At 38.0% G+C, this 12,185-nt stretch overlaps 1 protein-coding gene across 2 annotated transcripts in view; it reads right to left on the bottom strand.

Moving 5' to 3' along the window:
- LOC137369818 (KH domain-containing, RNA-binding, signal transduction-associated protein 3-like) overlaps window positions 1-10,101 on the bottom strand; it is a 327,473-nt gene extending 317,372 nt beyond the window's left edge. For both annotated transcript variants that reach the window (XR_010975020.1, XM_068031372.1), the window contains exon 1: window positions 9,658-10,101. Coding sequence is in view for 1 of the 2 variants with exons in the window: in XM_068031372.1 (XP_067887473.1) it covers window positions 9,658-9,748 (91 nt within the window). In the remaining variant the exon portion in view is untranslated. The remainder of the gene's footprint in view (window positions 1-9,657) is intronic.
- Between the last annotated feature and the right edge of the window lie 2,084 nt (window positions 10,102-12,185).

Raw genomic sequence — 12,185 nt, forward strand, 5'->3', positions numbered from 1 at the left:
TAACAATTCCACAAAGCAAACCTCCCTTATTAATGTTTATTACAATTATAATCAAGCTAAAGCAACTGTAAAAACTCCAGATATTCTGACAGGAGTGGTGCCAAAAGAACACATTTTTTAGTGGACATGTAATGTCACAGTAACATAGAAGGCAAAAGGTTATATGCATAAAAAAGCCTGGTCTTTGTGACAAACTGCTAAAGTTAATGTCGATTTCTGTGTCTTGAGTGTTTGAGAAAGCTATTAGCTCCCTGACATAAAAGAAGATGGTGCTTAAACGCCCAAAAATAATATTGGATTCATTTAAATAATCCCGCAAACTTGATGCAGACACACAAGACAAACTCAAACCGTTATGCTAAATTTAATTTCATACTGCGGCTGTAATATTTGTGCTTACTGGTTTCATGAGTCTAATTTCAAGATTAGAGCAGGTTTTAAATATACACTGACAGGCCATGGCATGAAATTAAAATTTTGTATAGAAAGAGCTCTGCCATATAATGTGCCATTATTTCTCACCAATCTATACTCAAATCTCAAACTTCTAGCATGCTTCTGTTACATTAATTCAGCTGCAATGGATCCTTTATAAAACATCAGGCTCTGAACCAGTTACTAGAAGAACTGGGTTGCAAAAAACTACATGCACAATGCATTTGAAATAGCAAGTCGTGGCATCCAGTCATACTGTCACAGTTCCAAGTTCAACTGGTTTCAACTGCAGTTTGCTTTTCCTTCTCCGTCTCCAACATATTCATATTTTGTTTACTCGCCAGTCAGCTCGCTCCCTGCTTGTCCGAAGAAAAATTATGCTACATAAATCTATCCTTACTATAGATAAAGAGATTTCATGACAGAATGCCTTTCATACCAATACGTGTTTTTAAATCACCTCACTAGTCACATCTGCTAGCTGTAATTTAGTATTAATAAAAAAAAAACTGTCAATGACAGCCAGTTGCTCTGAGGTGGTCAAATTTTTTTTTTTTTAAAATCAACAAAATTCATTCAGCCTTCCTCTATGCACTGTTGTCAGGTCAGGTTAAGGTTGCATAAAGCAAATGATTACATTTTTCAGGAAATCTGAGTAAATGTAATCATAATAGCAATGTGAAAGCAACCATAAAAGAAGCTGAAGCCTATCAGATAGCTGATAACAAGCATTAAAGATCAGAGACAAAAAAGCCACTTTTACACTGGTGGCAATAGTGCATTTGCAATACCAGTTTATTACGGTCAGGTGAAAAATGGTGTGGATGACTTCCACTTTTCACCTCCAACTGACTGCAGATAGTGTTTTGTTTAAATAAAAATACACGGGCTAGCGCACTAATTTTAACAGCAAAACCGAATTGTTCGCAACCTCAGCCTCACATGCATTCACACACGCATACGCATACACAATAAGTAGATGGAGAGAAAAAGGGTCGGAGGCAAATAAAGTCCAAAGTGATGTAAGAGTTTGTGGTTCACAGAAAGCTGTTGAATCTTCTCAGGAGGAAAGTCTTTTCTAAAGTGCAGGCCTGGATGATTGCACTTGTGAACTTGAAGTATTGTAGATTTCTGGTGGCCAGAATTCAGTTCGGAGGCAGTGGTCACCTTTTAAGTTCTCTGCTGCAGCTAGCTGAAGTATAGTATCAGCAGCAGGGCTTCTTCCTTAGCTGAACTGATCTCACAGCCTTTGGCTGGAACTGGCTTTCTACAGTCTTTGCTTGATCGCCCCTCTTTCACTAGAGGGCTACCTTGTAAAGGTAAAAATCCATCACATTTGACTCTGTCAGGTGACAAAGGGCACTCTCCCCTGGTGTGACCACACAATAATCCAGGATATAGAAACCACTGCTATTTGTTGGCATCTGAACGGGGAGCATTCTGTTTCAACGGTGCTACATCACACCTATTCATCTTAGTTTCATCTGGGAAGTCCGTCTGCCAACAGAACCTTTATTAGTTCATTCCTGTAGATAGGAGTCATCAACATGTAATGGGCTCCTTTCAATTTCAATGGGTTTTCCCCAGAGCTAATGTAGACTCAGTTAATGAGCTTTGTTTATCGACGGCGCAGTGGTTAGCACCGCAGCCTCACAGCTCCAGCGACCCGGGTTCGATTCTGGGTACTGCCTGTGCGGAGTTTGCAAGTTCTCCCTGTGACCGTGTGGGTTTCCACCGGGTGCTCCGGTTTCCTCCCACAGCCAAAGACTTGCAGGTTGATAGGTAAATTGGCCATTGTAAATTGCCCCTCGTGCAAGTAGGTGGTCGGAGAATGGTGGGGATGTGGTAGGGAATATGGGATTAATGTAAGATTAGTATAAATGAGTGGTTGTTGGTCAGCAATGACTCGGTGGGCCAAAGGACCTGTTTCAGTACTGTATGACTCTATGACAGTACCGAAGGGGTCACCTGACCTCTACTCCATTTTGTCTGTGGTAAAAATGTGCCCATTTTCTTATGGTTCAGTTTAAAAGTTGACTTTTATTTCATAACTCCTCCACTGCATTCTTTATTTCATCATGGCTCCTTCTGAGCATGACAAGTTTTATTTAAAAAATGGGTGAGGAACAGCTTACCTCAACCCCAATGTAAGCCTACCAGATTTACTAATACCATTGTTAAAAAAACTGTTTTATCCACACGCTCTTGGGAATTCCAATCCTGTGAAACCTTCTGTTTAAGAAACAAGGAACTTTTTTTTTTAGATGATCGAAGTTTCGCCAAATTGGGTTTGGATGGTTCAGTGATTTAGCATTTTCACTTTCCGCACTGGGATTGGAACTGAAATCTGGGCTGAGATAGATGTCCCCTCTCAATTGGCTCCAAGGCATCCTAATTAAAATGTGTTTATGATACGTCAACCTAGTTCTATGTTGGCACAAACTGTCGCCAACTGTTTGTAATTTGAAAATTTCAAATAGAGAGACCATAGGACAGTTTATGGGTGAAATATAAAAATTCACACTTAAAAAATTAAACTACAAATCATAATAGAATAAAATGGTAAACATAAAATTTACAAAACACATTAAATGTTAAAATACTGTAATGATCACTGTCAACATAAAATGAAGTACAGGATTATTACTGTTAGAACTCTAAAAACAGTGTCAAGTACACAGCCCACAATCAATTGAGGAGAGATTTCACAAGCTATAACTTGAATAAAAGATCAATTGACCATCTGTGATTATGATCTTGCTGCACATCCTCCCGGTGAGGGATTATTAATACAGATTTGGCTATTTACTGGGACAATGTGTGCATAAATATTGGCAGTCCTCCAAAATGGACCAGACCGGGGTGCAGAACTGAGTTGGCTATAGTAAAGAAACCCCTAAAAGGAGACATCATGCACCCATGTTCCTATGGCTGAACCAGATATCTGTGAAAGCTGTACTTCCATCCACGTTAATTATATGGATTAAGGCTTCTTGTTGTGGCAGAGTTGTTTTACTGTGAACACCTGATGCTGGCGTTGGTACTCAAGTGGACAAAAGGTTCTATTACTCATCACCTGATGATCATTAAAAAAACAAAAAGTAGAAAAGATGAATGCCAATAGTCAGTAAGTTTCAACAGTGAGATGGCATTACAAGTAAAAACAAAACATGCAAGTACTACATAATCATATTAAGATACTGCACATATGCATAACATTTGCTCATACAGCTACCATCAATGTGCCAGATTCCTGAGGTCTTTGGGGAGCAAGGAAAAGTATACCAGAGTTTTATTTAGCAATTAAGGTAATACATTGTCATCAGGAGTCTTCATAACCCAAATGAAAGATACGACATAAAATACGTGTTTTGCTATTCTCAGTGGTATAATAAAGGTAACAATACTTAAAGGGACAAGAGGAGTCATGGCAAAATACAAACTCTACCCCACCCCCTACTGTAAAACCTCTCAAAGTACAGCTGTGCAGAAACAGCAAGAAAAAGACAAACAGTTTCTCTAAACAAAGTCAAACAATAGAATTATACTTTATCGACTATTACACAGCTGTGGCATGAGATGGTTAATGTAACATAGGAATTTTATTTTAAAAAGAACTTTATTCAGTGACAATTATTTACCATCAGTGTGCCCACAGCAATATAAAACATCTCTCCTTAAATAAGTTATTTTTGATTACTAATCTTCATTTTGATAAAATATCCTTATAGAGCAAATGAATATAGCAGATGCATTTATGGAGGATGCCAAAGAAAATTCATAAAATTTAAAAGGAAAAGAAGAAGTGAAATTAAGATAGACCTAAAAGCTTTTTTCTTAAACCATAAAAGAAAAATAAAGCTATTTCTATAAAATAAAAATGCAAACCCACAACTGAAACTGAATGAACATTTATGGAAGAGGAGAGTGCAGGGGGTGGGGGAAACAAGCCAACATTCCCAGTGTGCCTGCTGAAACCAAAAATACAATTTTATGCATTTAAAAACCTACTGCAGAACCATCAAAAGGCAATTTCAAGTGTCTGCTCCTAACGAATTTCATAGCTGCAATATCCTTATTCATTGACCCTAGAAGCCCAACTTCAAAACTTAAACACTGTTCAAAAGCCAATCAATTTCAACACAAGCAGCTTTCAAAACCTAATTATCTTGTTCTCGTTTATGTTATTAATCCTTTTCTAAATTACACAGCGAAACAGTTTCCAGGAGCCTATATGTAAATATAATTCCAATATGTACAGGCTTTATGTACAATTACATTTAATATACATGGCTAGCAAACTACAGTACAGCCATCTTACTCTTGATCTTGTGGACAGAAACTTAATTAAAAAAATCAGGCTGTAGTATACTGTGAAATATCTACAGTATTCAAAATCTTGAAAAAAAATGTAATGCCACAGAAAGTGAGGCTCAAAGGTAGTTACACAAGAGCATATTCAGAACCTATGAGTTGACTGCTTTATGCATTTGCACCACAAGCAATTTTTGTAGTCCATTTTTGGCAGACAACAGGCTTTGATCTACCCCAAGCTTGACAGATAATGGTCAAACCCCTTTTAAAGCAAACTTCACACAAAGTTTTGCTGGACATTTCATAAATATTGAAATCCACCCCCACCCCCAGCACTTAGTAGCAATACAGTCCTTAAAGAGAACATATATAAGTGCAATCAAATAAAATATCTAATTGACTAGAACAACAAATGTCAAATGAGTGATTCAATGGCAGGAGAGAACATTCCTAAATGGCAAAATTACTTTCAAAATTAGAAGTTTTCAACTAACGCATCAGCTGCTTATATTCTCTACAGCAAAGCTCAGTGGTTGCTAAACTGAAGTCATTGAGCACGACTCATCTATTTCCCATTGGAAAAATTCTCTTTTCAAGACTCTCTCTGGCCATTACACCAATGACAACATTATAATGGCTTGGTTACCTTTACAGTTACACTGAGTATTCCATCAGATTTTATGGTGGAATTGGGAACAGGAAACCCTTCAACCATGTCACCTATTTCAATACAAGATCAAGCACACTGCAATTTGCATTGTGACTATTATTAGACAGGTAGTGACAATCCCCGAGCTATCATCTCTGGGCTTGTTAATGAATACAAGGTTTTACTACAAATTAATGCCGATTCTCAGTGAAGGATCACTAGGATTCCATAATCCACTAAACAAGGTAATGAATATTCCTGTGTGGAGTTATATGCTAGAATAGGGAATTGGGCTAATTAAAGCACTCACTGCAAGGTCCTACAGTCTGTTCATTACCACACATTGAATAGTTATTAAGGTCTAAAGGACGATCCTTAAAGAAATACTCAACTGGATTTTCAAATATAATCGTGCTCATTCCATTATCATAGTCAGTTTGTAAAGTTCCCTATATGTGAAGCTTTCTCGCTGCTGCTGAAACTGATTTTGCAAGTATACCACACGCGAGTTGTATTTATTCTGCCTCAACCAAATTTAAACATTCAAAGTGACTATGCGCTGATGTTCTGCAAAATACATACACAATATTTAAATTTGAACATCTCAATAACATTTGGCAATATAGTGAAAACGCACAAGCAATAACTGATTGATTTTTGAAATTATTTCCTAATATGCCATTCAGGCCAAATGAAACAAGAGTTTAATTAAACTAGAAAACGGCTCTACACAGCAGACTACTGACTTCATTAGGATGAATAGTCACTCGCAATTCAAAAGCTAAGCTACCTTTTTTTTTTAAAAAAGTAGGGTTCCGATCCCCGACTTGCCAAATATTGAAATAAAGAACAAAAAAGGAATTTAAACACAAGGTTCAACAGAGCACTTCAATATCTGGTTGCACTTTAAATTAACAAATTGGTTTGTAGTGGCAATTTCAAAGAAGAATATAAACAATATTACATCCCTATCTCTTTTAATACAACTGTGCACAGAATCATTTGGAACTGTCATGCCACTTCAATAATATGGGCTTTTAAAGGAGCATTATAACCCAGTCAACTGGCTGATCAGATCACCTATTATTCACTCAACATAAAAGTTTAGCATATGCTGTTTCATAAATTGTAACCACTTGTATGGTAAATGAACAGCGTTAAATCAGCACAATCCATTATTTAATTCAATCACAGAATTCCAATGCAAATTCCTTCCTCTGACATCATGACAGATTTCTTGATCCATATAGTATTTGTCAACATCTGTCTGCACAACAGATTTCACAGGGCTGTAGAAATAGTTCTCGTTTTAATTAAAATTCCATCTCCTCCAAAGATTATACAGAATGGACCTACCAGGATCATGAAACAAGTTGACAGATTTCACTGTACTGTCAAATTTTGAAGAATTTCATCAGTGTAACAAGTTCACAAAACAAACTTTGTGAACCTTTTACAGTATCAAACACACACCACATCCACTCATGCCCACAAAGTATCACAAGCTATTTGTGAAAGCAGATAACCATATACTTAAAGTGCCAGGTTATCAATTTCAGGTCAACTCTATAAATAATAGATACAAAGCCTGCACAGGCAGTACTCTGCAGTTTTAATATTGTAAAATAATCAAATTGAACTAGTTTTCCTTTCCCTACCAAGCAGCTACAAAGCTTGGATTTTAAGATTACAAGTGCAGCCAAAAGGTATTGAAACTGTTATTCAAACACTAGTTTTTTTGAATCATAAGTACACATACTAGTTAATTTTTACCTTAAAACACACAAAAGTATTTTCCTTTCATCCTTGCTAAAGTAAATGCTGCAAGAATTTGAGAGGTAGTTCCTCTGATAAATTGCTGCTGGTGACAGATGTGCAGTCTGAACACTTCAACTTCCTTGAACTGTCAGTCTGCTTTTCCATATTTAAATGACTTGCCTATAACATTTTATTTTATCCCACAGCTGTGAACTTCCGGTCCGTTCAAGGTATATAAAAAAAGCACGACGAGTCAAATAACCTCTCTCCTAAATTCAAGCACATCATTCTTCTTTTACACAAAAATCGCAAAAACTATACGGTCTTGTGTTAACTCAAACAATTTTCACATGAACAGAATAGCACCTGAAGAAGCTTTTACAAAGTAGTTTCAAGTTTGGTTTGACCAAATTGTGTTTGTATTGCAAAGACACAGCAGGAAGCAACCTTCATTCCAGTAGCAGTGCCCTAATAAACAAGCCAGCAGTAGTGCCTCCAGTGGCATAAAGCATTGATTTCTCCCTACACTACTGGAAGAAAGTGCTTCAAAAAGCAAATATAAATGGGTGTCATTCATTGCATGCTGCATGTTGCTATTTGTCATGGGGGTGGGCAGGCAAAATGCCCACATTACATGCTATGACTGCAGCCAAAAATCTAGAAGTCCTGACAACTTCTGCACAAGTTGGGTGTTATATTACTTCCCTAGTGCTGCCACTGCTCTGAAATGTGCCTCACAAATGTAGATGTGGTTAACTCTAGAGCACCAGCAGCTTCATGTAAAAAAAAAATTAATAGCAACAATGGTGACTATTCTAACAAAAACATATATCAGGCATATGCCCCAAGAAATGTTACACTCTTCGCCCAGAAAAGCCTTCTTCAATTGTGTAATCTTAATCAAACCCGGTCAGCAGAAGGTTTACACTTTCACCAAGAACTTGCAGCCTCCCAACCACACAAGAATTCAATTGCAATAATGAAACATTACGGTATGCCTATAAATATACCAAGTCAAAGGTGCATATACAACATCTTGGTTAGGTAAGTTTGAAAGTCAACAAAGAATTGGCACCTGTGAGAAAGTTAAATAATACTCAAGTCATTTGTATTTCTACGATAAACTTTAAGTTATACATGCCTTTAGGTTTGTGAAATCTTTAGATAAAGATTTAAATAACTTGTACATCTATTTTTTTTCCAACATATTTTCATTTTGTCTGATCTTGATTATTGGAGATATATTAATAAACATTCTAGACAAATATCCAAGGTTTTTCTTTTTACAGATCTCCAAAAAAAACATTGCACATTAACGTGAACTGCCATTAACCACAGCCAAAACAATTAAAGCATATCTAAATTAATTTTGCATCTAATTAAAAAAAGACTTTGTCAAATAAGAATTATTAACTACTCTCAGCCCCATGGAGGTATTAATTTTGCCTCAGGGTAACAGACACCTTTTGACTCGCCCTGTATGTAAACATTTTGGTACTGTGTACTTTATGTTAATCCATCTTTCAGGGCGTCTCCAAAAGCACCTCGTAAAGACACCAAAATAAATCAAAGAACATTGAAACCATTTTCTAAGATCAAGACAAGAGTAGCGCATCCAATTTTGCTTTTCTCTCCAATGGATTCAGTTTTTAATCAGCATGGCTCCTTGCTTGCAAACAAAAGGTTCGAATGAGGTCTGGCGTTTCTTCAGTTCAGACAGGGAATTTAACTAAAGATGCATTTTATATTAAAAGACAAACCTTTTACACACACGCGCACTCCTGAACTACAACTTTGCTTTATATTAAATTATAGGCATAACTGTATATATCCACATACATATTTGCATACATATTTTAAAAAGAAATTTTAAGTTAACAAGGGAAAGTTATTTCCTAGAAGCTCACAGGGCCAAAACACTAAATGTGCTGCACAATACAGAGGGTGAAGAATGATTCAACAAGAGTATTTTAAATCCTCGGACCTGACTAAAACAAAAAACACATCAACTGAGTGTTCAAAAAAAAGGACTCTTCCAAACGGCAAACATGGTTTTACAATATTTTTGCCTTCAGTCCACAAAGCTGCATGCAAATCTCAATCATATGAACTGCTTGAATAAAACTGTCTCCAAAAAAAAAAACTCTTGATTTTCTTTACAAAAAGACAGCTAAAAAGAATCAAAACACATCCTTTTGGACAGGTGGTAAAAAATGTCTAGATGCCAAAAGTGTAAATGAATTGACATACAACGCAAAAAAAACTTACTTCAATTGTTTAAAGATAAATCATAAAAATCCCATTAACTTGGTAACTTTTCCCATAAAAATATACATGTGAATGATCAAAGTAATAAAGATCCCTTTCAATCAGGTTGTCAATAAAGGTGTTATGCCTCAATATTTTCTAAATTGTTTTCACATATCTGCTGTGAATGTAGTTATTCCAAAGAATAAGACAGTTTTACATATATATGTACACATATAAATATGTTTTTCTACCTGCTATCACCAGCCTGCTGGCATGGATGAAAGAAGGGTCCAGACTGTCCTTCTCGGCCATCAGCTCGGGTAAGTATTTCTCATCCTCCATCCTGTGGCAAGGGGCGATTCCGATGATTTTTTTTTAAAAAATGAATAAATATTAAAACAAAAATATCAGCATAAAATGTCCGATTCTGCCAACGGAATTACCGTGGTTGGTATATTTATTTTTTCTATATATAATATAGAAAAAACGGTTCCGAAGAGTAAAAGATCCCGGTCTGAAGTGCCAATGCCGCCCCCCTTGTCCCTCTATCGTTTATTTTTCTCACTTATTCCTTTTCTTTCCCTCTCTTTTCTTTCCCTCTCTCTTCTTCCCCCCCTTCCTCCGCTTCAGGCAACAACGCAGATTATAAAGGGAGAGAAAGAAATCAAAAATAACCGTCCGCTGTCTTCCCGCGACCCCGCCTCCCTCGTACGCCATTGGTCGATCTCGCGTCACTCAAATTTGTTTCTTTATCGCTATTGGACAGCGTCTGCCTGTCAGCGCGCGGCTTTTTCCTGCCTTCCCCAGCCAAGCTTTTTCTGGCGGCAAGTGCTTCCCCCCGCCCCTCCCCTCCCCTCCCCTCCCCTCCCCCAACACTGGCTACCTCCTCGCCTGTCAATCATTGTTCTCGTCCCTCCTCTCTCCCCCCACCCCTCCCCCCCTCCACCCGGACGCTGCTGTCGCCGCTCGATCCTTTCGACACTGTGTTTGCGGCATGTCAATCAAAGCCGACGCACCGCTCCCTCAATCCCCCCCCCCCCCCCCCCCCGAGACCCACCTGCCTCCGCCAGGTAAAATAACTCCTCAAACTGTCAAAGAAATTAAGTGACTTCTTTATTAGAATCGCAGTTTCTAAATAGTCTAACACATAATTTATGCAATTCACTATCGCATTCTTTTTATGCCTTCAACCACTAAGATCATATTTAGCATTTTATTAATGTCAGAAAGAATATAAATTCATTGCAATGAATTGCAACCTGTTTATTAATATTTTGTTATTTTTGCAACACGTTCAAAAACAAATGTGGTGTTTTAACAGTCCGACAGAAAATAAACCAGAGTGGATAGGTCTGTAATGGGTTAGGGTAGATAAACAGTGCTTTCTGCAGGTTGACTGAGAGAAGTAATTCAGTACCTTAGTAAGTTTCTTTTTGGGAAGTGGCAATACTGCCTCCCTGTGGTTTAATTGTTGTCTGCATCTTTCCCAACAAACTGCTGCATTTATTGATGTCAAAGTATTTAATCAGTAATTCTGGAAAGTATCTCCTGTTTATTCAGTCGTATCAGTTCTTCTGTAACTTCTTTGGCCTCCTTATCTCGAGAGACAATGGGTAAACGCCTGGAGGTGGTCAGTGGTTTGTGGAGCAGCGCCTGGAGTGGCTATAAAGGCCAATCCTAGAGTGACAGGCTCTTCCACAGGTGCTGCAGAAAAATTTGTAACAGGGGCTGTTACACAGTTGGCTCGTCCCTTGCACCTCTGTCTTTTTTCCTGCCAACTGCTAAGTCTCTTCGACTCGCCACACTTTAGCCCCGCCTTTATGGCTGTCCGCCAGCTCTGGCGAACGCTGGCAACTGACTCCCACGACTTGTGATCAATGTCACAGGATTTCATGTCGCGTTTGCAGACATCTTTAAAGTGGAGACATGGACGGCCGATGGGTCTGATACCAGTGGCGAGCTCGCTGTACAATGTGTCTTTGGGGATCCTGCCATCTTCCATGCGGCTCACATGGCCATATAACTATAACTACTTTGTCAGAATTAGCAAATCTCTGTGCAAATGTAATTAATTAGGTATAGAAAGAAAAGAAAGACTTGCCTTTCTATGCCACTTTTCACGACCTCTGGACATCCCAAAGAGCTTTACAGCCAATGAAGTACTTTTGAAGTGTAGTCACTGTTGTAATACAGGAAACGTGGCAGACAATATGCACAAAGCAGGCTTCAAGAAACAGCAGTACGATAATGACCAGATAATCTATTTCCTTTTATGATGTTGATTGAAGGATAAATATTGGTCAGGGCATTAGGAATAACTCCCCAGCTCTTCTTTGAAATAGCGGCATGGGATATTTTATATCCACCTGAGAGTGTAAACGGGGCATTGGTTTCTCATCCGAAAGATGGGAAAAATTGTAATAGGGTATTCCACTTTGCAAGTCTCTTTAAATGTAGTGAAACTCTAATCCAATACATTTTTCCCTTTTATCCCCTTTTGTCCTGAATGTGTTAAATTTTGCTCTAACCACCCTCAGTTGCATGCCCAAGTAGCCATTCCTCCATGTCAATGAGCTATGGAACCAGAGAAGGTGTCACAGTATTATTTGATGCACCTTGATACCCACACATGCAAACTCTCCAGCAATGATAATTGGCTGCTGATCAGGAGTGGGAAGCCTGAATGTCTTTTTCCCAACCCTAGACCACAGAAGCAGCAAGACTAATCAGAGTGCTGGCATTTACTTGTAACAAAAAAGCGTCAAGCAGCATTCAGTAA

Source organism: Heterodontus francisci, chromosome 5 (genome assembly GCF_036365525.1).
Source record: "Heterodontus francisci isolate sHetFra1 chromosome 5, sHetFra1.hap1, whole genome shotgun sequence".
NCBI classification, from domain to species: domain Eukaryota; kingdom Metazoa; phylum Chordata; class Chondrichthyes; order Heterodontiformes; family Heterodontidae; genus Heterodontus; species Heterodontus francisci.